This window comes from Asterias amurensis, chromosome 19, assembly GCF_032118995.1.
Source record: "Asterias amurensis chromosome 19, ASM3211899v1".
NCBI classification, from domain to species: domain Eukaryota; kingdom Metazoa; phylum Echinodermata; class Asteroidea; order Forcipulatida; family Asteriidae; genus Asterias; species Asterias amurensis.
This window is the reverse complement of record NC_092666.1, coordinates 15405237-15432320: the sequence shown is the minus strand read 5'-3', so window position 1 is coordinate 15432320 and position 27084 is coordinate 15405237. Positions and strand designations below refer to the sequence as shown.

Genomic DNA, 27084 nt, shown 5'->3' with positions numbered 1-27084 from the left:
GCGACCGTTGCGGTCCATCGATGCCAGTGGCCGCGGCGTGGGTGTCGGAAAGGTATAAAACTCAGAGATTGTTGTGATTTCTAGCTCATACCGTCTTGCTGATTCTAAAGTCTGTCTTGTCTTGTTTGAGTGCATCCAGCCATCAGCAGGTAAGAAAATCAACATTGTAATTGTGGTAATAGTTTTAAATAATCGAGAAATAACCGCACATTGATGGAAATCTGTTTTGAAAAACAGTTTTGTGCAAAACCAAAGCGTTTATTGACAGAAATAATTATGAGAACTTTCATAATGTGAATGGGTTCTCTGTATTGAGATTGCCTGGTAGTCTTAATGTCCAAAAGTCTTAAGTCCAAAAGTCTTAATGGTATAGGACGCCACCAATAGCCTCGTCCGACACCAACCAAAATCAAATTAAATCTCGTCAGTGTTGCACACAGGCTGCAGGAATTCAACTATAGGATGGTGAAAATGTAATCTTGAATGTATAATGAAACAATATTACGTGTGCACGGATGCATTATAGTATTAATAAAGAATGTTGTTCAGAAGGAATCTCGAAACATGTGTGGTTTGGAATGTATAAAATGAGACTACATTTATTTTTGCTGAAATTAATTTGTTTGATTTTCAGAATGAATACGAAGGTTCTTCTAGCCCTTGCCATCGTGGCTGCCCTGGTGGTGCTTGTCACTCCATACTACACAGAAGAAGACGCTGATGAATTTGAGAAGAGAGGAGCTTGGGACGATTCCGATGTGGACGACTTTGAATACATGCTGCAGAAACGCGGACGGGGCAGACAATACATCCGTAAGTTACAATTCTTTTTTTTGGGTATACATTGACTATTGACTGCTTCAAGTGCTATTTTTGAAACTATGGCACACGAGGTGATCCCCTGGGCGTTTTATTTTCCCGAGGTGGAGCCGAGGGAAAATAGAACACTCAGGGGGTCACCGAGGGTGTCATTATTGTTTTAAAGGCAGTGGACACTATTGGTAATTACTCAAAATGAATTATTATCATAAAACCTTTCTTGGTAACGAGTAATGGAGAGCGGCTCCCTCTGAAGTGGAATAGTTTTCGAGAAAGAAGTACTTTTTCACGAATTTGATTTCGAGACCCCAGATTTAGAATTTGAGGTCTCGAAATCAAGGGTGTTTTTTCTTTCATTATCATCTCGCAACTTCGACGACCCATTGAGCTCAAATTTTCACAGGTTTGTTATTTTATGCATATGTTGAGATACACGAAGTGAGAAGACTGGTCTTTGACAATTACCAATAGTGTCCAGTGTCTTTAACCATAGCACCGCGTAGCTCGAGTAAAAAGCCGGAATCGATATTTTTTGTCTTATAACACCCCATACAAAGACCTAGACATCTCGGTACCACTCAGCGCGGAATAGTACCCGGGTTGCTATGGTATAGGACATTGGCTGCTAATGGTACAGTACGTCGCCGTTGGTGTGCCTTCCTAGTAAAACTAAGACATCTTGTGACGCGCTATAAACCAATCACAACGCAGAATCTATCTATGAGGTGTTATAAAACCAGATATCAGTCTTATTACCTTGTCACGCGAGGCAACTTTTGCAGGCAACTTGGAGCCAACCAACTGCAGTGCATGCTGCAGGACCACTTTGGTAGCACAGGAGTCATTTTCCAATCCATGCCTCACGATCCCTAAAACAAAAGATGAACATTCAAAAAGTGCATATTATTATGGGCAATTCCATGGTCAGTCGCATTACACTAAACTTGTCTGTGTCATTCCTTGATCTCGGTGCTTGTAGTTCTGTGCGAGATATTCTTTCCACTAAGTTTATAGGGACTGATTTGTACTTGACACCCAAGGCTTTGAATTGATGGTATTAGAAATGTGGGCTTTGTGCTCTGGATGTTATAACGTTGTAAAAACGCGGTCAGTCGCATTACACAAAAGGACATGGACAAAATATGCTAGTCACAATTCAAGTTTCTTCTAACTAAAAAGTTTGCGAAAGTTTTACCACATGTTACACACAACTCTTACACATGAGTATCCAACAGGATACTTAAAAATGGTCAGCAACTTGAAGTTGTGGGTATAGGCCTACATGGCAAAACCATGGTTAGTCGCATTACGGTCAGATGTATTACAGTTTTCCAGTCAATTCTACTAGCCAAGCCTACATGGAGCCCAAGTTGAGTTCTTATTTGGCAAAATTTGGTTAATTCCTTGTCAACCACTAAAAATAAATTGATTTCATATGTAAGCTATAACTTTTAAGTGGAGAGAAAGTTGTGTCAAAAATTTGATTTGTTGGTGTCATGTCCATGTTTGCTTGGAATTGCCCATATCCATTCTTCTTGAAGATTGCCCGGAACTGGCTGTTGCCTGTGAATCGCTTCGTACACGAGGCAATGTGGATTTGGCCGCCATTGTAGATGAATACACACGCGTGGAAAGAAAGACTACCATTGGCTGAGAGTCCTGCGCAGCGCGTATTATACAAGCGTGCAATTTTCCCATTGTTTTTCATCAAAGATGGTGGTCATCGTCAATGAAGTTATTTGCAATCCATATAATATAAAGGGTGACGATAATTACATTCTATCTCTGTTTTATCATTTTGTAATTTGTCTTCATTCTTTTTTTGTGACGTTACAACAGGTTGCATTGACCAGATCACAGGACAGAGGTGTGCGTGCGACAAGGTCAGAGGTCGGTCAATCAACAGGTGCAAGAAGTAAACAAGGTTAGTAAACAAGAAGTAAACAAGTTTATAGATGACGTCACATTACGTCTTGTATAAGTTCATTCATTCGTGCACTCATTTCCACCAAACCAATTTGTGTATACATACATACAATATGTATTGCATGGACATAAAAGAAAGGCATCTTGATTTTTAGTGGCAATATGACCCAATTAACCTGTGACGTCAACATCACACTAATCTTGGTTGCGCCATTTTGTGAGTCATGCGACCACCATGTGTGATACCTTGTAGTGCAGGCGCGTTTACCACAACCTCCCTACCAAGGGCAGTGCTCCGTATCGATACCTCTCGTCCATAGAGTTATTAAAAAATAGAGCCCATGGGTTGCGTTTTCGTGGTGATGAGCAATAATTGTTTCAGTCATTTGGTAAGTGGTTTACCACAACATGTATTGGTTGCTACCACGAAAACGCACCCCAGGGGTGGATTTTCCTAAAGAGTTAAGACCGATAGTCTTATCTGGAGTTAGGACGAGCTACTCATTCTAACTTAGGACTAGCCTAAAGTTGTTAATAAGTCCTTAGGACTATTCCTAAGTTTAGAACGAGTCTATTGGGGGAAATGACGCGACGGCTATAGATGACCTCTCCTGACATTGAAGTCTATTTTTGAGATATGTATCATGAGTAATTTTGTTTTCTTCTTTCTTTTCAGCCTAGATTTCCGTCAGTTCTTCGTAGCACGTAGACGTAAGAGCAGTAGCTAAGAAGTCATCCAAGCCTCCATGTGCGTTGGTCAGATCACGTGACTATTGGAGTATGGCGCCCTCTCTCAGCTCTTCCTTAGTCTCCCCATGACGTAGTATCCACAAACCCTACTTATTAACATAGTAACGTTGTAGTGGTCTTTATAAAATAAAATACCCTGTCCCCAAAATGATAGAAATATACGTTTTTTACAAGTAAGAGATCCCCTATTTTTATAGTCATTTAGCCAGGATCCCTTGTTTTGAAAATATGTTGAACCTAATAAATCTGTATTCGAATAACTTATTACACCAAATCCTTTAACAAATAACCTGCCGTTCCTTTTTCATAATTAGTTGTAAAGACAACCAAAAACGCTTACACTGTGAAAGTAATTTGGGGATAGGCCTACATTAAATCCAAAGTTTTTAGTAGGAACTCGGGGGAAATGCATTCCATTTAATGGTTGACAATCTACCCTTATCTTACATTATTCGGTGCTTTTTCTGTGTGGTTGAATCTTTAATAAAAATGAAGCCTTGATTGCAAACAAGTATGATAGCATTTTATGTGTCTTATTAATTTGTGATGTATATAATATCGTTTTATTCCAAGCAGAACACGCAAACATTAAGTTTATTAACAACACACCGTTGGTTTCCACGAATTTGATTTCGAGACCTCGGATTTAGAATTTGAGATCTCGAAATGAAGCATCTGAAAGCACACAACGTCGTATGACAATTAGGGTGTTTTTTTCTTCCATTATTCTCTCGCAACTTCGACGACCAATTTAGCTCAAATTTTCACAGGTTTGTTATTTTGTGCATAATGTTGAGACACACCAAGTGAGAATACTGGTCTTTGACAAAATTATTATCAATAGTGTCCATGTGTCTTTAAAAGATAAAAAGTAATAACGAATATTATTATTATTTTTTTTTTAAGTTACTATACAGCGACTCAGACACTCGTGGATTAATAAAGTAATATTTCATCTGAAATTATAGAAGTGTTCTTAAAGCCCGAAGGTCGATTTATGTCTTCCGGGTATTTTCTTATTGAGAGCCAAATCTTTCCAAGCAGTGTTAATTAAAACCCAGCAGAGCAGTAAAGCAAATCTCCGGGGGAGGAGGTGATGATTTGACACATAATTATCTTGATTAAAAAAATCCAAGCACTCGGAGTAGAAAACCAAATCGAGGACTTCGTTATTGAACCTGATGAGATTCAACCCGCAGTGTAAAGCCTAGCTCCTAGTTATAACGGCCAATCACATCTAAAATCCAACATTTTTAAACCGAAATACGGTCACCATTTTGACCTGGGCCAATTTCATACACCTGCTTATAGAAAAAAATATAAGTTGCTTAACAATTTTCTGCTTAATAGCAGAAATGAGCTTGATGACAGTAAAACTTAAAAGAGTGTACATGTGACCGTATTAATTTTGGCTGGTGGCCTGTTCTGGTAAGCATAATGTATAGCTACTTTTTGTGCTTTATGCATGCAGCTCTATAAAATAATTGGGTCACCAAAACGCACTCCTGTTGTGGGGTAATTTCATAGATGGCAATGATAGGCCAGGAAATAAAATGGAATTTTTTTTTAAAGGTTTGTTTTTTGGACGTTATGCAAATTACAACCCGTATACAGATGATGGAAGTTCAAAGAGTAAACGATACTTTCCCATGTAGGCCGACTGTCAAAAGCTGTGTGAGCATTTTAAATAATTTCGTGAAAAAAAAGAAGAAAAAAATGCCCTCCTTTAGATCGAGGTTTTTTATACGTTTTTTCTTCATCTCCCAATTGTTTGATTTGACGGGGTCCTTTCTCTAGGCATTTTTAAGTTTTGTTATAAAATCTTGTTTGAAACGACTCCGTTTTTTTTTTTTTTTTTTATATAACTAGTATAATTTTTTAATGAAAATTGACTAACATTTTAAATGGTTTCTTGTTTTAATCGATTCATATTTTGTTTAGACATAACTGATATTACCTTGGAATAATTAACCTATATTAAGAAAACAGGATCCGATGACTCATCTCGAATACCACATCTATTTATAGAACGGCATTACATTAATTTTGTTTACTACTTGTTTATTTATTTGTTAGTCTCGCACCCAGACGCCACCATGTATTCCTACTACGTACTTTTACCAGATAGTAAATGCACCCGACTGACTGTTCACTGACTATTGAAAAAAAAATGGCTGCTTGTTCAAGTTGTTGTTATATCGGTTGTTATTTCCGGGTATTAAAAACATAAGATTGTCGCGAATAATGGATGGATTCTGTTCTAACATCATGTCATCGAAGTCAATATTATTATGATGGAAGGTAAAGAGAGGTTTTCAGGGTGGGTTTTCTGTGTTCTTGTGGTGCAAAATGTCCTGAGTTGTGTTCAATCGCTGCCTGTCGGTGCAGCGAATGATGGTGACGATGGAGGCACGGCGGACGACGGCGGTCAATTTGGTTCGTATAATAAATGTGTTGTTTTTGTTGTACATAGTTACTAATATGTAAGGAAAAGTTTCCGTTTGGCGCCACCACTTTTTCGTTCGATATGAACCAATAAAGTATCCAATTTACCTCAATGGGATATATCCCTTTTTGTAAAAATGAGTGAAAAAGTGGTGGCGCCATACGGAAAGTTATCCAAAAACAAACATTCATACCAGCTGAAAAACCTCAAGGTACTCTTGGTTTTTACAGATAACCATCAAAATAGGGGCAATGGGTCTAACTTAATTAACCTTTGAGTAAATCAATTAATTAATTATTTGTGTCATCCATTTCTAGTCAATTCCAATACAAAATGTCTGTCCTCGTTACAAACAATGTGTCTTAAAGAAAACTGCGTAACTTCTTAAATAATAAGACATTTGTTATACTGTTTGGTAAGCACACTCACTATCAGCAGAGAATTGTACAAAACAAAATACAGGGAAAAATTTTGTATTTTGTGTACCCTCCCAGTCACAGTCCAAAAAGGTATCTTTTGGAACCAAAAAGACCCATTAGCGTGGACAGACCCTATTCACGATAAACATTATGGGTAGAAGAGCCTTATAGTTTACAGAAGTAGCAATGGGGTAATGGCTATGGGGCTGCGGGTCGAGTGAGATAGTTTTTGAAAACAATCCGTTATATATTTTATAGTTTAAGTTTCAGTTTCTGTACAATTTGTCCATGCAGACTCAGTGACTGACATTACGACCCAGAAACCAAACTTGGCATAAACGCAACGAGTGGGAGAGATTTAATTTTAAAGCATGGAGAGGGTTAGTTGCGACGGCGGGAGGAGTGTTACATTATCCTTGTTTTTAACATGGACAGACATATTGTGACAAATATCTGTCCATGTTACAAACCTAATATCTTCAAGATAACTCTCTGTAGTTTCTTGAGTACCCACGCAGATGTCTTGGTTTTGCCTAGAAACATTCTTTGCAGGGACAACAGAATTGTAGGGGACAACATTTTTGGCAATTTGTTTATATTATTATGCCTTTCTCACCATTTATGTACTAAATGTCTGTCCAACATTCCCCTGTTACAAACATAATCATCTTGAAGATGATCCCCAGTTATTGCTAAAATACAGATAAATGTGTCTTGCTCTTTGCAAACAAAAACCTTGAAGTGATTTGGAATGTGCATGGGAAACAAGCTTGACAAAACTCTTCTTGTTTATTTTTGTCACCCATTTATAAAAAAAAGTCACATCAAATGGTCCCATTAGTGTGGACAGACCCAATTAGCAAATTATCAAGAGAGGGCGCTGTTTTGAAGTTCTGAACCCACACAAAGATATAATATAGGCGATGCGTGCGCGAGTCGTGCATGACAATGTAAACCGCATAGCAAACTGCTCCATATGCCTTCCCACAACGCATTGCAGTTCTGAATCGCGATAAACCTTATTGCCCACGTCAGGTGCAGCTGTCTACTTAACTTAGCTACTTTGTACTTATGAAGTAGAATCTAAACTAAGTGTTTGGATTGGGATATCGTATATTCTCAACGCTTTGATTAGATCCAAACAAGTAGAGAAGACGATGAAGAAATTACAGATGTGTCAGAAAAACCCTGGCAGAGAACTATTCCAGGGAAAACACATGCAGTCATGTAGGGACTGAAAACCCAATCCACATAGTGTTCCTGGTGGGATTCGAACCGGGTCCCAGAGGTGGAAGATGAGGCAAAACCACTTACATCAACCTGACTGCCCTTTAGTAAGGCTCCCAATGACCCTCAAAAGGAATCAGACAAATTTACGTATCCAGCTTTTTCATTTTTAATGAAATAAAATAAAAGGGAGTGAAAAAGTAGTCATAGGATACAGAAATCTTTCCGGTTAACTCGTGGGTTTCAATCTTACCAAGCTAACTGCTGATTTCTCAGTTACTACAATAAGTATTGTGGTCTAGTTACTGAATCACAATTTCTTGATTTGTGCAATTAACGTTTAACTAATGACATGTTTGTATGAGAGAGATTGGCTGTTGCCAGTTTGGCGTTTAAAGGAACACGTTGCCTTGGATCGGTCGAGTTGGTCTTTGAAAAGCGTTTGTAACCGTTTTTTATAAAATGCATATGAGTAGAAAGATGTTGTAAAAGTAGAATACAATGATCCACACAAACATGCCTCAAAATTGCGTGGTTTTCCTTTTACCTCGTCGACTAACACGTCGGTCATTTATGGGGGTCAAAATTTTGACTCCCATAAATGGCCGACCATGTTAGTTCGCACAGTAGAAGGAAAACCACGCAATTTCGAGGCAAACTTGTGTGGATCATTGTATTCTACTTTTATAACATCTTTCCAACCATATGCATTTTATAAAAAACGGTTACAAACGCTTTTGTTTTGACCAACTCGTCCGATCCAAGGCAACGTGTTCCTTTAAATCCTCTTGTGGGTGTTTGCAGAGTTCCCTTGTTTGGGAAGATTATCTCAAACAAACAACAAAACAAACAAACTCTATTGAAGATGAGGTCTTCATTATGTAACAAATGCTGATTAAAAGCAATTTTTTTTCATTGGTGCAATCAATCAATTAACATGTCAATCAATTGAAGTCCTTTCAGCGTTTATTTTATTTTATTATTTATCCGCAGGGTCCTCGATTATGTTAGAAATTAAACTATTGTTTACCTTTTCATCAGGTTTTGGGGGCTACTCATCATCCAGGTTTGTAGGCATTTTGTTTGTTTCCATGGCAACAATGGTGACCCTGTCTGCTGCGTTAGTTCTCTGTGCATGTGGCGACAATGAGCCCAAAAAGTAAGTATCATCTTTTTTGTGTTTTGAGCTAAAAAGTTTCTTTTTATCATTGACAGATTTGACAGTGCACAGCGTCACCTTCAAGCTACACAGTAAAAAAGGCTGTGTGTACCTAGGCCTTATACTCCAAAAACCTCAACAATTTTATATTCCTCACAGATTTGATCCTTAACTTAAACTGTTGGGCTTATTGGGGGCTTGCTGGGGAAAAGGGGTTCTGGGGGTAGGGGCGGGGGGGGGGGGGGGGGCACTCTTATCGAAGCCCTGCAGTTATTTTGTGACTGAATAGGATTTTTATTTACAATGGATAAATCTGAACTGAAAAAAGGGAGTTCATTTAGTTTTAAACGGATTTGAAAGTTTGCTTGTTGGGAGTAAAAATAGGTGAGGTTCGTAATAGCACCATGTGTAAATCTCTTTTGAGTTGTGTTGGTTCTGCAAAGAACCGATGCTTGACAACTCAACGTTTTGATCAGTATGCTCTGATTGTCTTCAGAAGCATGCTTCAGGACTCTGTTGCTAGACTTGTGGACAAGTTGTTAGTGGTCCCGCACGATGAGATAGTTGAGTTGTGGCGGTGCTCTCGCGAGATCACTGCTCTGGTGCGAAATGCAGGTTGCCCGACTTTAATGGGGAGTAGAAGTCAGCATGCAACAAGTCGCGATCTTGCCATAGCACCGCCACAACTCTCCTATCTCACCAGGTGGGACCATTGACGACTTGTCCACAAGTCTACTGTTGCTGGATGCTGCTTACAGACACTGGACACTATTGGTAATTGTCACAGACTAGTCTTCTCACTTGGTGTATCTCAACATTATATGCATAAAAAACAAACCTGTGAAAACTTGAGCTCAATCGTTCGTTGAAGTTACGAGATAATAATGAAAGAAAAAACACCAAAGTTGTGTGCTTTCAGATGCTTGATTTGAGACCTCAAATTCTAAATATGAGGTCTCGCTATCAAATTCGTGGAAAATTTATTCTTTCTCATGCTACGTTACTTCAGAGGGTGCCGTTTCTCACAATGTTTTATACTATCAACCTCTCCCCATTATTTGTTACCAAGAAAGGTTTTATGCTAATAATTATTTTGAGTAATTACCAATAGTGTCCAATGCCTTTAAGTGGCCTACTACTGTCTTGGAGATTAAGTTGTTTCAGTCTCTGCCATTATGAGATGACTCATCATAATAGGTGCACCTGCTTTGATGATGTCACAGTGATGATGTCACAAGACTTACACACCTATAACTTTTCTGTGTCCAGATTAACAAGAACTTTATTTACTAATTGAGATCATGAAGTGTTTCCTATCACATTAGGTTATCCTTTTCTCTTTAGTCTTGCTTTGCTGGGCTTGACATTTCAATAACACCATTGGCCAGAAGCCAGAGGTTTTAAAGCATTGAGGCTGTAAACTCATCAGCAGAGTTTACTCTGCTCAAATATAAACACAAACGATTTCACCAGGTAATAATCCTCATGCAAGGCATTCTTAGCTTTAGTAACACTCATTGTTGTGCATAGTGTCTGTTATTTCATGAAAACATATTGGCCTGTTTTGCTGTTATTTATTTGCACCAACTAACATTTCATCTTTTCTAAAAGAGTCAAAATACAACAATTATCAAGTACATGTCGTTTGTGCAATTCTTGATCAAAAGTGTTCAACCAATAATTTCTCAAAAGAGACTGGCTGTTGCCAGCTTTGGCATTGATATTCCCTACTGCTATTTTTCCGAGTTCCCTTGACGAGAAGATCATCCAAATAAACAAACAAACAAACAACTCATTGATAATTAAAAGACCCTGGACAATATTGGTTATTGTCAAAGACCAGTCTTCCCACTTGGTGTAACTCAACATATGCATAAAATAAAAAACCTGTGAAATTTTGAGCTCAATTGGTCGTCGAAGTTGCGAGATAATAATGAAAGAAGAAAAAAAACCTTGTCACACGAAGTTGTGTGCATTCAGATGCTTGATTTTTAAGACCTCAAATTCTAAATCTGAGGTCACGAAATCAAATTCGCGGAAAATTAACTTTCTCAAAAACTACGTCACTTCAGAGGGAGCCGCTTTTCACAATTTTTTATACCATCAACCTCTCCCCATTACTCGTTACCAAGTAAGGTTTTATGCTAATAATTATTTTGAGTAATTACCAATAGCGTCCACTGCTTTTAAAAAACAATCAACTTATAGCATGGTTTGGTTATATGCTGTATTCTTAATTTCTATTTGTATACATGCTGACATAATGTTTGCTTTTGTGGTGTCGCAGTCAATTTGTACAAAAACAAATGGTTTTCTTTGGTAATTGGTTTTAGGGACGGCCAGACAGAAGAAGGAGAAGTAAATGGCGATATTGAAGCTGTTAATGATGAAGTACACATCGTACCATTGGTAAGTCCAACTAGAAAGTATTCTTAACAATTAGGCGATTCTTGCATGTTTATTTATTTGCCTAAACGGCTAAATTGATTGATGACTTCCGGTTTTCCGTTTAACCTATATAACCAGTTCTACCAATTCCAAACTGAACTATAGTACTTTCTATGATGGATCGGAGTTAAAATAGAACACGATACCCAGTTTTCACAGTCACAAACCACAAACATGCAATAATGGGGGAGGGTGAACACAGCAAAGTTGTAGGGGAAGGAAAATAATGTGTTACATTTTGTAGAGGATTATAAGATAAGATAATTCTAACAACAAAAGGGATGTCAATCATTCTTTCAGGAACTAGAAGGTTCTATTATCTTTAAAAAAAAAATACTGTTTGCTTCGTTTAAAAAAAAATATGTTGGCTTCGAACTGTTTAGGCAGTTTAGAAACAGATTTAAATAATAATTTGGTTTGTTTCAAATCGGTTTTTCTTGCCAGCTTGTTAGATTTTTTAACAACAAAGCAGATTAAAGGGATAAACACAAACTCTCACAAATTCTGTTCAATTAAATTAATCTATTTATGGTTTAATACTGTGTTTTGTTTCCTTAGAGTCCAACTCCAGACGAGTTGAAGGCACCAACAGATCCACAACCAACAGCTCCACAAAACAGCAAGCCTAAGGACCGTTCATCCAGTGTTCAGTCCCAAAAGTCACTTATTGGAGCCGCGGATGAGGCACTCATCCGCAGCTCGACGATCGACCGAAGGCTTCCAGAGCTACCCCCCACTCCCATGGCACCGGTCACGCCCACAAATGAGGAAGAGGAGGATGACTACAATCGGACGTACGATGTCATTGGAGACACCAAAGGAGCAAATAATCGGATGTCAAAGGTCGAGCGTCAACCATCAAAGGAAGAAGAGATCGCTGATGTTGAAGATGATGATCAGTACGCTTGTGTTACTGACAGCGCAGCTAATAAAATGGCCTCTGCGTCGAAACCTAACCTGAAAGACACCAATGATCCGGCGGTCGTCGACCAGCAGGACTTGGATGAAGAGGAATTAGATGAAGCCTATGCAAGCGTTGTCGTGGGGAAAGTCACAGAAACCGAAACTGCATCCTACGCGAGCGTTGGAAACAAAGATGACCGGAATGGTTATGCGAGACTTCGTAGTTTGCAGAAGCATCCCGTGAGAGATTCGTCGCCTGATGGCGGTGAAAAGAGTGGTTATGCTCGGCTGAGAGATGTCACTCTGGAAAGTGGTGCGGTGGGCGGGGTAGGAGGTAGGGCTTCGGGCGGGGCTGATGATGAAGAAGCTCCGCCTGTGCCATACAAGCCACCTGATTTACAGAATGAAGAGGACGCTGATGAAGTATCTCCGATTGAAAGGTCAGTCATCATTTTCTTAAGCCCGGTTCATACTTCCTGCGAAAGCGAATGCGATATGAATGTTGATGTCAAAAATTCGCATTGAATAATTCACAGCAGATCAACTCTGCTCAACTCACTTGCGAATATCGGTGCGAAAGGAGGGTTGTGACGTCAAATTCACGTAAAATTCGCTTCGCATTCGCATTTGCAGGAAGTATGAACCGGGCTTTATAAAAAAAATGTCAAAAAGCTGTGGAGTCAGCAGTGATGAATGAATAGTCTTACTTCCATTGTGAAGAAGCAAGAGATTAAATGAAATTTTGCAAAAAAAAAGCTAATGCCCTGAAGTTTCGACCCTAGCAGAGTCTTTTTAAAAGGCTAAAATGGAACCAGTTTGGAATTAATGAAATTACAACATGATGAATGAAGTGATTGATTGGTTAATACTTTGGTTAATACCCAACCTATTTCTTTACCATCCGCCCAGGTAATAGTTAATAAGCAGGACAGTTCTTTTCAGAACTGAGAAGTCTCTCGAAAACCCAAACAATCTACTCCGCGGTAGTAGAATTAAGCAAGACAGTTCTCTAAGAGCGAACTCTACTTGGCAAGTAGATACACACATGGTGTTACCACAAATCAAATATATATTGGTTAATACTTGTTATACAGAACGTCCAGCACTGAGCATGCAGTAGCAGGAGCAGTTGTCAGTGTAATGTCTGAAGGTATCAACACTGGGTCCGCTAAGAAGAAAGAACCTCCATACACACAGGTACATTGAGCACTGAAATAGGGCTGGGATTCTTACATTTTATCTACCAGAATTCCGTTTTTTGTTGTAAACAAACTAGTCTCAAATGACAGTACCGAGATATAGGGATAGACAGGAACAAAATGTCATGAACAAGGTACATGGTGACAGACTCAGGAACAGAGTGACAAATACAAGGACAAACATGTAGTGACGGACAGGGATAAAACGACAGATTTTGTGGCATGGTTGGCTTGTGCGTAAAGCGCTCACCTCTCACCAAGGTGACCCTGTTTCGATTCTTTGCCAAGGCCATATATGTGAGTTGAGTTTTGCGTTGTTTCTCTGCTGTGCCTTGAGGGTTTTCCAGACTTTCCAGTTTTCCTCCCTCTGGAAAAATCAAACATTTTCTGTCTTGGCTGTGCTCCGTGGTCATAATGGGTTGATGTGGCTGGCAGCTAGAGGCCCCGAGCCCCCCAAATTATTATTTATACAGGGGTTTAGTGACAGACAGGGACAAAGTGTCATAAACAAGGACATAGTGACAGACTCGGGAACAAAGTGACAGATACCAGAACAAATAAACAGACGTGTGCATCTTGATTCTTGTCTTGTGATATAAATTGTGGTCCAGTAAAAATGTTAAGCTACAAGCGCTACAGTCATGTAGATATTCCCCAATATCAAGCCATGCATGTATTTCCCAAGTACATTAGATGTCTTAAACACTCAACTATGCCTTGGTTTTTATCTTTCAGGTATCGGCTCGGGAAAGCCTGGACGTCGTTAGAGCTCGCCAACAAGCTGAGCAGAATGCTCGCATCGCTACTCACTACCAATCCATCGAAGAGGACCAAACACTTGATGCAGACCATGATGGGATCTATGAACCTGTAGATGATCAACATGTAGAAAAACAACCAGTAATGAGTCCACCCCCACTGCCTGGTGATAGACAGGTATACCACGCCCTAGATGCCACACCCTATACAATGTATATGCCATACCGTAGATCCAAACACCCCCCTCCCCCACATGTACCTGGTGATAGACAGGTATACCACGCCCTAGATGCCACACCCTATACAATGTATATGCCATACCGTAGATCCAAACACCCCCCCCCCCACATGTACCTGGTGATAGACAGGTATACCACGCCCTAGATGCCACACCCTATACAATGTATATGCCATACCATAGATCCAAACACCCCCCCCCCCCCACATGTACCTGGTGATAGACAGGTATACCACGCCCTAGATGCCACACCCTATACAATGTATATGCCATACCGTAGATCCAAACACCCCCCCCCCCCCACATGTACCTGGTGATAGACAGGTATACCACGCCCTAGATGCCACACCCTATACAATGTATATGCCATACCGTAGATCCAAACACCCCCCCCCCCACATGTACCTGGTGATAGACAGGTATACCACGCCCTAGATGCCACACCCTATACAATGTATATGCCATACTGTAGATCCAAATATCCCCCCCCCACCTGGTGATAGACAGGTATACCACGCCCTAGATGCCACACCCTATACAATGTATATGCCATACCGTAGATCCAAACACCCCCCCCCCACATGTACCTGGTGATAGACAGGTATACCACGCCCTAGATGCCACACCCTATACAATGTATATGCCATACTGTAGATCCAAATATCCCCCCCCTACCTGGTGACAGACAGGTATACCACGCCCTAGATGCCACACCCTATACAATGTATATGCCATACCGTAGATCCAAACACCCCCCCCCCCTACATGTACCTAGATGCCATACCCGATATGCCACACCCTGTACTCCACACCCTAGATCCAAACACCCACTACCTGGTGATAGACAGGTATACTCACCCCATATGCCACACCCTATATGCTACACTGTATGTGCCACACCCTGTATGCCACACCCTATATGTGACCCGCTCTATCGTAATGAGGAATATCAAGTAAATTTCATTCTAGAGTTTATCATCCTAATCCCAACGAGCAAATCTCAACATAAAAAAAATCAAGATCATACGACCTTCCTGTCTGAAATAATGTGGAATTTTCAATGACCCTGACGCTATGAAACAAGGGTGTTTTTTCCTTCATTTCTTTCTTGCTACTTCGATGACCAACTGAACCCAAATTTCACACATGTTCGTAATTTATAATGCATATGTTGGGAAACACCACGTCATGATACTGGTCTTTTACAATAACTAAAAGTATACCCTGCCTTTAAAGAAAACATTTCAATTGTATGCTACGCTCAACCCTTGCTTTGAAATTTTATCCGAAACCAGAATGTAACTTTGCCTTTTTTGTACTACAACAAGAACAACTCAACTGTTGCACAAGAGATTTTTACACATGGTTGTACCCGCAAGTTTACTATATATTTATATTTCTAGTTACTCTTATTCTCCACACCATGCAAAGCTTCAAACACCATTTACATGTAACAGTGTTGCATACTAAAACAGGAAGTGCAAACAGCATTAATAATTGTTTGTTTTGTCTTCAGCAGTGAAAATGAGGAAATAATTTGAAAGTAAAACGAGGAAGTTGGCACTAGATTTCCTGAAAAAATAACCTGCTCTAATTCCCTAAAACTATGGGTAAAAGTCATGGCTGGTTTATTTAAGGATATTCTCTATTTTCTTTTTTTCTTTTTTAAAGTCGTAAAGACTAAATCTAAGCTCAAATTTGTTTTTAATCACTTTCAAGGTACAAGTAAAGTTCATGTAAAACGTTGGGAAAAATTTGCTCCATGGTTAATTATTTTGATCAGCTGGCTGCCAAGAAATCCATCCTTTCTATTGAGCTTCTAAGCTGTGATGCAAGTGAATTCTAACAATTATTTATTTATTGCTTATTTACCTCATCTTAATTGTCTAGAGGTCCACAGTAAATAATAATAATAATAAAATTTGGTTTTTACATAGCGCTTTATACACCATGTCTCAAAGCGCTTTCAACATTATAACCCTCATTGCTGGGCCATTTTTCATTCCTTAAACCATCTCAGCTCCCTGGGGAGTATACAGCTTGTGCCTCCAACTAAACTGCTCACAAAAAGTAAGGAAACTTTTTTCAGTCCAGTATATTTGTTATTATTTAATACTCTATTTGTATATGGTATATATCATTGCAAAGCTGAACTGTTTCTCTTCAAAATGATACCAAACTTGAAATGATTACATGTTGCTGGACTTGACCACGTTAATGAGAATGAGACAAAGTCACAAATCAAATGTGCCAAAATTAGCAGTTTTGTGTTACCGTGTGAACAATCAAATTGACACTGTAATTGAAACAAGCAAGACAACTTACTGATCTTAATCCACTTTTGAGACAAGAAGTTTGGTATAGAGCAAGACAAATTACTGATTTTAATACACTTTATTGATACAAAAAGTTCAGTAACGAGTGGTTGATCCGAAGGCGTTGATGGCAGCCTGGCACCTTCTTCTCATGCTGCATAAAAGTCTTGTGATGCGCTGATGATGAGGGATGGCGTTCCATTCTTCAGGAACCTGGTTAGGTCAGCCACAGTTGATGTGTTGGTGGTTCTGGCGCGGACAGCGAGGCCAAGCTGGTCCCACAGATGTTCCATGGGATTCAGGTCTGTTAGCGGGCCAATCCATCCGGTGCACCCCAACATTGTTCAGGTAGTCAGTCACCAGTCAGGCTCGATGGGGGCGAGCATTGTCATCTTGAAAGATGGCTTTTTGGTCCTGGAGTCTGCAAGTATGGGACTGCAATCGGCTGTATAGAATATCGTCTTGCAAATACCCATCAAACAATGTGTTTTTCAAGAGATGAGGGTTAATTGTTTCTGATGAGCTCACTGATGCAAATCTTTGTGTAAACCATTAATGAATGGTTCTGAAAAACTTGATCGGTTTGATTATTGAGCATTACCTATTGACCATTCACAGACAACGGTAATTTTGGCACATTTGATTTGTGACTTTGCCTCATTGTTATTCGTGTAGCCAACTTCAGCAACATGTAATCATTGCAAATGTGGTATCATTTTAAAGAGGAACAGTTCAGCTTTGCATTGATATATACCATATACAAAGAAGAGAGTAATAAATAATAACAAATATACTGGATTGAAAAAAGTTTCCTTACTTTTTGTGAGCAGTTTACATGTACTGCCATCTTTGCCCTCACAGGTACCCATTTACTCCTGGGTGGAGAGAAGCAATTATAGTAAAGTGTCTTGCTTAGGGACTGAGTTCAGTACAAAAACTTTACTTTAAAAAAAAACCATATTACACCATCATCCCGCCTTCATGCTAATCTGCCTTCACAGTACTTAAGGAGCATGCAGCATCAGAGTCCACCTTTCTCCAGAAGACAATCAGAGCATACTGATTAAAACTTTGAATTGAAACAAACGTTTCTTTTCAGAACCATACCGACAGATAGTCATTGCATGGTGTAACCGCAAACCTTTCCATATCATCAAAATCGTTAAAAGACAAAGCCACAATGGTCTCATGTACATTAGTGTAGAGTTACATTGTAACTTTCAGTTTTAATCAGGTGATCATCATCGATAAAGTCTCGACCCTAGGCAGTTTCATAACGCTGCTTCACAACAAAAAGTAGCTTAGCACAACCAAATTATGCTTAAGGTTATGCTAATGCTTATTTAATGTGCGTGTGAGAAAGGTTACCAGCCGAACAATCATGTCACATGTACAATTTGTAACTGGTATCATCCTCATTTCTGCTTAGCAAACAATTGTTAAGCAATATTCTCTGCTTAAGCAGTTCCATGAATTAGGTCCTGGTCTAAGTGTCATGTACAGGTACTGGATGAGGTATCTAGACAATGACCTGGTAGTTCAATCAAGGGCTCTTACAAATAGTAACTTTAGATACTAGTTTTGTTATGAAAAGGTTTCGCTTCAAAAGAAGTGATTTCCTTCTTTGGAATAGAAGCAGAGATTGGTGTGAAAGGAACTACAGTTCAGAATGATCAGAAATTATTGTGGATAAGTACCTCGTGGTGTTCTGTTAAACGTGGGAAGTTAAGAGAATGGCACAGGAGTTACGTTTTAGACTTCGGACGTGGCTCATTCGTCTTGTGAAACGTCAGGATGAGGTTTTTATTACTATTGCTGGTTTGAAATTTAATCTGTGTTAGAATGAGATTTGAAAACGTCTGTGCTAGAATGAGGATTGAAATCGTGTATTTCATAGAGCTGCTTTTGCAGCAATTAGTGCTTAACAATATTCTGCTAAGCAAAAGTGGGCAGGATGGCGCTTACAGATGACACAGTATGTTGGCTGGTTGCCTTGTTCTGATAAGTATATATAATTTTGTTGCGCTTTGGCAGCTCTATGAACTTGGCCCCTGATAGATGAAGGATTTATTTATGATTGGAAGAGTGTTTTCTGGATTGATTATTTGATTATATTTTATTGGTGATTTGGTTTCAGGGGCCATCTTCAAGTATAGAGCCATCAGCCAGCAATGATTGGCAGATGACGAAGGCACCACGCCTTTATGAAGAGATAACAGACGAAACGAGACCACAACCAACTCAAGCTGCCCCTGATCAGCCCACAGGTATGTCATAATTATGACTTGTTTTTACATCAGGCATTTTACAATAACGTCTCAATGCACTTTACATTAGTGCCTTGGTCATTGAAAGATTAAAGGAATGTTACATTCCTTTAATCTTTCTCCTTGGGGAATTTACAACCTGGGCAACTGTAGCACTCCAAGGGCTTTTTCAAACACAATATCAACCTCTACCCTCGCTGGTACCCATTTGTACCCCTGGGTGAAGAGAAGCAATTATAGTAAAACATCTTGCTTAAAAGCACTGTACACTATGATTGGTAATTGCTCAAAAAAATGTTTAGCATCAAAACTTACTTGGTACCTAGCAATGGAGAGCTGTTGATTGTGAGAAACGGCTCCCTCTGAAAAAGCTTAGTTTTCGAAAAAGATTTTATTTTCCACTAAAATACTTTAATTTTATTTTGGGACCTCAGAATTAGATTTTGAGGTCTCAAATTCAAGCATCTAAAAGCACACAACTTTGTTTGACAAGAATGTTTTGTTTCTTTCATTATTATCTTGCAATTTCGATGACCAATTGAGTTCAAATTTTCACAGGTTTATTATTTTATGCATAGTTGAGATACACCAAGTGAGAAGACTGGTCTTTGACAACTATATGTCTTTAAGGACACAATTGTCACGCCTGGGATTCAAACCCATGATCACGATAACTCAAATTTGATGCTTAAAACCACTTGGCCATGACACTCTACCCATATCTTTTGGAGACTTTTGGGACGCTTGGTAGCAGCAGACTTACCAGGTCGGGTAAAATCCATTGTTCACGGTAAAGTGCGCATGATCAGATTTACGTAAACAATTGAAATTTACCTGGTAAGTCTGCTGCCACCTAGCGTTCCAAAGTCTCCCATTGATCCTGCATCATAGCAATAAGTAATATACCGCAAGGAAAACTGACTGGGTAAATTTTCCAAGAATTTTTGTTTGAACAAAGGCAAAACTGACTAGAGCAGGACTTGAAGCTGAGACCTCTGGAAATAAGCCGGTGCTCTACCATTATTTATTGGTCGCCACATTATTCCGGCAGTTGTTGGTTAAAACCCTGCTATTTTCAATTGTGTCTTTACCCCCTTGAAACTTAGTAACAAACCTCACGTTAAAATGGTATACATTGCAGCTGTGTTTGTTACCCTACTAATGCAATATGTGTCGTCAAAATACAAAATTATATCGGATTCATTTCATCAAGTCCAAAGTTATATTGAAACCATGCCATATGTAAGAGTCATGAACATTCAAATATTTGTTTTGTGAGACCTTTGGAAAAGTGCCGGCGCTCTACCATTATTTATTGGCAGGCACATTATTCTGCCAGTTGTTGGCTCAAATCCTGCTCCATTCAATTTTGTCTTGTTCTGCCACAAATTGAGTAATTAATTAACCTCATGTAAAAATGGTATAAAATGTCGCGTGTTTGTTACCCTTCTAAATTCAAAATTATATCTGATTCATTTCATCAAGTTCAAAGTGATATTGAAACCAAGCCAAATGTGAAAGTCATGAACATTCAGTTTCTTTGTAAGTTTTTGTTTCATGAGGTAATATTATCCTTTCTTTAAATCTGCATTACTTGTAATATATACTGCTGGCAGAATAATTTGAAAGTAAAATAAATTTCGCAAATACAGTAAACATAGCATACCAGAGGCCATGACTTAACCTCTGTTCTGGTTTCTTGTAGACAATTAAGAATTCTTTCATTCATGTTATAATTTTTAAAGACACTGGACACTATTGGTAATTTTCAAAGGCCGGTCTTCTTACTCGGTGTATCTCAACATTATGCATAAAATAACAAACCTGTGAAATTATGAGCTCAATTGGTCGTCGAAGTTGCGAGATAGTATTGAAAGAAAAAACACCCTTGTCACACGAAGTTGTGTGCTTTCTGATGCTTGCTTTCAAGTCCTCAAATTCTAAATCTGAGGTCTCAAAATCAAATTCTTGGAAAATTACTTCTTTCTCCAAAACTAAGTTACTTCAGAGGTAGCCGTTTCCCACAATGTTTGTTACTACCAACCTCTCCCCATTACTCATTACCATATCAGGTTTTATGCTAATAATTATTTTGAGTTATTACCAATAGTGTCCACTGCCGTTAAAAGACAAGCTTTGATTTCACTCATTTGACTTGCTCAGTCTTTTGGCAGTAACAGATCTTTTTATGAAGTATTTTTCACACAATGTAGACACAACACTCCCACATAAAAGATTGACACATGGTTATACCTGCACGCTTACTATTTATTCATAGTTTCTTCCTCTTTTCACACAAATTACAAAAAAATTCCTCTCATTCCAGATGATGATATCCAACCCTATGCAGTTACGGAGAAGCGTGCCGTCCCAAACGACGCACCAGGAAGTGGCCACAACAATAATATTTCCGAGGCAAACTACGCCGTGGTTAACAAGGTCCACAAGGCGACGTCAGGTCAAAGCAATAACAATGCCAGGACTGAGTTCAAAGCACAATCCATGAGCGATGATGAGCTTCCAGTATACGCTGTGGTCGAGAAAAAGAGTAAAGGTCAAGGGTCAAAGGTCATGAAGAGAGACAGCGCTCCAGAATTTCCTCCGACCCCACAGGACATACAGGAAGATAGCTATCAATCGATTGAAGACATGCCTCTGACACCGCAGTCCAACACGGCCGCTATTGTTGGTGGAATGGTCCACGTTGACGAACAACCGACTAGCAGTAATCTCTGGCAGAAGAAAGAACACATGTACATTGACGTCGAGTCGAATAAACCCTCCGAGAATGTCAACAATGCAGGTGGAGGCGGTCATAGTTATGAAATAGTCAGCCTGGTGTCGCCAGCAACGTCCAGTAAAAAGGAGAAACAGAAGGCGGCCAAGAAAGCTAAGAAGGAATCCAAGAAGGAGAAAAAGCATTCAAAGGGAGAACATCATGAGAAAGGTAGCGAGGGAAAAGGAGAAAAAGGTGGACATAATGAGAAAGGAGCCGATGGTAAAGGAGAAAAGGGCCGACAGCCTGAGAAAACGAGCGAGGGTAAAGGAGGAAAGGGCAAACATCATGAGAAAGGCGTAGATGGTAAAGGAAAAAAGGGCGGACATCCTGAGAAAACAAGCGAGGGCAAAGGAAAAAAGGGCGGACATCATGAGAAAAGCGGAGATGGTAAAGGAGAAAAGCCAAGAGCTGAGAGCAGTTCGGTGTGGAAGCAACAAGATGCGGCGGAAGGTAACGCTAATGGTAACGCTAACAACAACATAGATGAATATGAAGATATTGTCTTTCCACTCCAAGAAACAAGACTCTAAACCCATGCAGTAGGATCTGTCATCTCAATTTCATTAAGCTGCTTATTAGGCACATGCTTACCAGAATAAGGTAACCACCCAAACTACCATGCCCCCTGTACAATTTGTGACTGGTATCCTGCTCATTTCTGCTAAGCATAACATTGTCAAGCGACTTTTTTTCTGCTGAAGCAGCTCCTTGAGATTGGGTCAAACTTTAAGAGTAAGGCAGGCTTCTGGTTACTCTCCATGTCTCTGTTAATGCGCATGACCTAAACCCCAAGAGTCATGTTCTTATTTGTATAGCGCCCTCTCTTGGTCAATTTAACCCGTCCAGAAATGTTATAGAAAAATGTTTATCTTTGGCATATTGACCCCTTCCTCATTCATTTCAAATGCTTTTATAGCCCAAAGCGCCCAATCTGATGGCAGTGTAAACCTTTCATACGTATTATATAATGTGGAGCTTTCTTATTAAAAGGGATATTGAGATGAGAAAATTAATTAGCTGTTGCAAACGACTTACCAACCAAATGGACCGAGAGTATAAATGCAAAAAATAGTTAATAGCCTGACGTTTCGACCCTAGCAAAGTTTTTCTCGAAGGCTAAATGATAACACAACAAACATGAACAGGTAACTAAGTGAAACAAAAGCAGTGAAGTGGAAATACATGAATGGGGTTAGAAAGCATGCATGAAGAAGCAGGGGGTAAACAATGAATAGGGGGACAAGAAAGGGGGGGGGGAGGGAAGGGACTGGCTTGACCACAAGCAAGAAGATGGAAACACAAAGGACAACATCATGGGTGGTGAGGTTGGGTAAAAAGTAATTAATTAGTGAATGAGGCTCAGGCTAAAAGGCTAGGGGGAAAAAAAAGGAGTTGGCAAAACAAAAGGTTTATTAGTCGTTTCCTTCTTGGATGAAAAAGGGATATTGTTTGTGTTTAGTGGTTTTTGTGGTGGAGGGTTGTGGGTGTAGGGCAGGCTTTGAACTTAGCTCTTGAAAGGCTTTGAACTTGGCTCTTGAAAGGCTTTGAACTTGGCTCTTGAAAGGCTTTGAACTTAGCTCTTGAAAGGCTTTGAACTTAGCTCTTGAAAGGCTTTGAACTTAGCTCTTGAAAGGCTTTGAACTTTGCTCTTGAAAGGCTTTGAACTTAGCTCTTGAAAGGGCAAACTATTTTCTTTCGGTAAGGGGCACTTCAATGAGGAAAGTGTAAATTTGTTTTGGAAAATTACAAACGGCACCACAGCAAAAGCACAGCAATTGCTGTGGGTGCCGTGAGCTATTTCCAGGCCTGGTAGGGGAAACATGACCATTCTACGTTCAATGAGTAGTATATACTCAGCAGAAGTTTACCCTTAAAGTACATGTGCCAAACATTGAATTAGTCAGTAGTAGAGGACTTTATTCAAATGTAGCTTTAGAAACATCCAGCATTAGAGAGGCTTTTTTGAGAAATATTGCCTTTACTTTGAGCTTAGGTTTTTTTTTTTTTTTTTGCGTCAGCTTAAAAAGAAATTGGAAATCAATTAAATTTTCTTGCTGTTAGTTGATTATGAAGTAAACACGGAATGTTAATTGGGTGTCATGATTGGTTTGTGCATAAACCACTTGCCTCTCACTAATATGTCCCTAGTTCGATTCCTGGCTGAGGTGCTATGTGTGAGTAGAACTGTGTGTTTGTTTTCTCCTATGCCGTGAGGGTTTCTCCAGGCCATCCATTTTTACTTACTTGGGAAAAATTCAAACGCTTTCAGTCTCAAGCTGTGCTCCATGGTCATTGATGCCTGCTGCTCGAACAATGTGTACATAAAGCTGTGTCCTTTGCTGAGCAGTTTCTCTTCTGCAAGTTACAATAATTAATCTCTCTGATTTTTAGTATTAATTAGCAACTAAAAAGACATGCAGTTGATGACAATTACATTTAGAATTGATTAAAGGAAAAGAACATACTCAGTATTGACCTATGTGTGTACAATTAGATTAATTGTAGCCAGTTTTTAATATTGCCCAATTTGTATATATTAAAAAAAAGCTATATTTTATGATGGTTGAAGCTATTATGCATAGATTTTTAAACGTTAATTGTTAAACGGAACAAAAGTAAAAACAATTTTATACACAGTACACATGTAATCGTGTATTCTAATCGTAATAACATGATATAATGGAGATATTATTTACACAGTTTCATAGAGTATCAGTATGGTGCAGTTGATCAAGGTGCGCTAATATCAGTAATTACATTTAGAATATTTCTGTATCTGTTTGCGTAATATTTTCATACACAGTCGGGATCCAGTTTCACAGACTTTTCTTACCGCAAACCTTTTCTCTTGCAGCGTCCAATAAGCCTTTTTTTAGGTATGGCAGACGTGATAGGCGCGCGTCACACGCCGCGACTGATGCCACGCTCACCATGTTGGTGGTCATTAGGTTTACGTGTAAACGCCGCGTCGTCTAAAATGCGCACTTCACTGAATAACATATGTTCTATATCTATGGTCAATACGCACAAATTTACCACAACTTTACAGTGTTGTAGCATTGTGTCCGCCATATCTCAAAAAGGCTTATAAAGCACATGCTAGTGCATTTTTTGGGGGGCGCTAGGTGGCAGCAGAATTACCAGGTAAATCCATAGACCTTTTCGCAAATACTGGGGCGCGCGCGTAAAGCTTGGAATTAGGTGCATTGTGGTCTAGCTGATTACAAATTTGATTCATATATATCCCACAATGCACCTCGTTCAACAGTCTGCGCTTGCGCATTGGTATTTGCGATAAGGTCTATTGTTCTTTGTATTGGTAAGTCTGCTGCCACCTAGCGTTCCAAAGTCTCACATTTCACTAAATATCAGTTCTTTGTGAGAGTCATTATAATGCCACCACGACAAAAACTAAAGTTGCATGAGTGCCGTTACGCTACGCTACCAATGCGACAAACAGTATATAGTCATGTGACAGCCTTTACACTAACACCGTAATCATGACTTGTACAGACCTGTACACAAGTCTACAGCATGAACTGAGTCCAAATAACAAAATGAACTTGAATCTGATTGGACCAATAGGTTGACATACATTGGTATGTATTCACCTCATTTACATATTTACCTCATTTACGTATTAACCTAATTTACATATTCATGAGTGGTAAAAGCTTCCAACGTGTAAGAAATATTAGTAGATTAGAGAAAATTTATTTTCATCAACTTATACGAAATTTTTGTGTTCCAATGTTTTAAGCTGCTTTGTAAATTTGATTGTTGTCATTGCATGTGTAATTTAAGTAATTTTTTAACAACAGTTTGTTGTATTGTTTTTTTTTACTTTTTGTTTTTTAAATGTGACAATTTTTATTGCATTTTGTGTTGTAGATTTGTTTTTAGTCTGAGGTAGATTTTTGTATCAAATTTGTTGCAAAAGAAATTATTGTCCTTGCCTTGCTTTTTTAAAATTGAAATATAATCTTATTTTAATCAATGTTATCTTTAACTCAAGACGTTGTTCTTCTAATTTGTCTTTCATTCTAGCAAAAAGTCTGATGAAGTTTTTTATTTAAAAGGATTTTAACAAATTTTGGTAATATTACTTTTGGTTTTTACCCATACACCATGTACACCGATGTGTGTTTGCACTGTATACTCAGCACTTTCCCGAGTCCTGTGAAAAAATATCAGGCATTTTATTCTGGTGGGATTCAAACCCACGACCCTTGATTTTTTGGAGCAATGTCTTTACAACTAGACTACCGAGGTAGCCCAGTAGCTAGAGGCAGTCCGAATCCTATTTGTAATTCACAACATTGAATTTAACCTTAGAACCCCCTCTTTAACAATTCAAACAACTTTATTTTCATAAGATTACTTGAGACTAGTAGTTGTTCTGAGGCTTGTTGTTTTTATTTGAGATGAAGAACAGAAGTCCCCTCCTACAATACACTAAAGAATTCATGTGAATTCAAGTGCACAATGAATACACAGGTGGGCTACCACCATACTCAATGTCTTGCACCAAGTTAAGTGTGTACAACATGAGCAATGCTGTACATAATTCAATGCATTTAGATTGGTCATTTTTATACGGAAAAAAAAATCAAAATGTCAAAGTTTCCCAGAACACCTATCCACTGACTTTTATTCTTAACTTCTCATCGTGCATTGTTTGCCTGTGTTGCTTCAATATTTTAATGTCTGTATATGAATGGCCATGATTACATAAAAAAAAAAATGATTTACAAAAGTATTATGTGTTATATTAATTGCTTGTGTTATTTTATTGTTTAATTGCCAAATGCATATAAATATTCAATTCTTAATGGTGGATTTTATTGTAACAGCTTATACTTGTACTTAAAGTGTTTAGAATGTAAGGCGGTGAAAGGCAGGGTATACTTTTGGTAATTGTCAAAGACACGTATTCTTACTCCAGTGTATGCATAAAATAACAAATGTGTGAAAACTTTGGCCGAATTGGTCTACCAAGTTGCAAGACAACAATGAAACAAAAAACTTGTTTCAAAGGATTGTGTGGTCTTCAGATGCCTGAGAAAGGCTTCAAGTTTTTCTCAGGTTCAAGTTTTTGGTGAAATGTCTCCTCTATCTATAAAACTACATCACTTCAAAGGGTGTCGTTTCTAACGATGTTTTATAATATCAACAGCTCTCCACTGCTCTATTGAGTAAGATTTTAAGGTCATTATTTTTTGAGTTATTACCAAAAGTGTACACTCCCTTTAAGGTTTTAAAGACTTGACTGTCTGCTTAAAGAAGGAAATGATTGGTTTTTATGTGTCTGTTGTGGCAGTAGATGTGACTTTGTTGAATTTGGTTTGAAAAACCTGCGAGTTTAATCCAGCAATCATAATGAAAACACCATGTTCTTTAAAGGGTCTGTGTACGTTCGGTAATCACAAA

At 38.8% G+C, this 27084-nt stretch overlaps 1 protein-coding gene across 2 annotated transcripts; it reads left to right on the top strand.

Moving 5' to 3' along the window:
- LOC139951304 (uncharacterized) lies at nt 1-27084 on the top strand. 2 transcript variants are annotated; one of them, XR_011787749.1, is made up of 12 exons: nt 1-149; nt 635-813; nt 2659-2743; nt 3422-5931; nt 8629-8746; nt 11080-11155; nt 11753-12537; nt 13192-13294; nt 14032-14232; nt 18746-18875; nt 21202-23172; nt 23311-27084. XR_011787749.1 is itself a non-coding variant. In XM_071950128.1 (11 exons), exons 4-11 carry the CDS (start codon nt 5787-5789, stop codon nt 22182-22184), a joined length of 2541 nt encoding a protein of 846 aa, XP_071806229.1. In that variant the 5' UTR covers nt 1-149; nt 635-813; nt 2659-2743; nt 3422-5786; the 3' UTR covers nt 22185-27084. The 2 variants fall into 2 exon arrangements, 1 of the variants encoding a protein (XP_071806229.1); XM_071950128.1 differs by having other exon boundaries at nt 21202-27084.

Excerpts from the sequence above, each read along its gene's own strand:
- LOC139951304 (XM_071950128.1), top strand. The coding sequence starts at position 5,787 with ATGATGGAAGGTAAAGAGAGGTTTTCAGGGTGGGTTTTCTGTGTTCTT. Across the intron at positions 8,747-11,079 it reads GGCGACAATGAGCCCAAAAA|GGACGGCCAGACAGAAGAAG; the intron begins GTAAGTATCATC and ends AATTGGTTTTAG. Across the intron at positions 13,295-14,031 it reads AAGAACCTCCATACACACAG|GTATCGGCTCGGGAAAGCCT; the intron begins GTACATTGAGCA and ends TTTATCTTTCAG.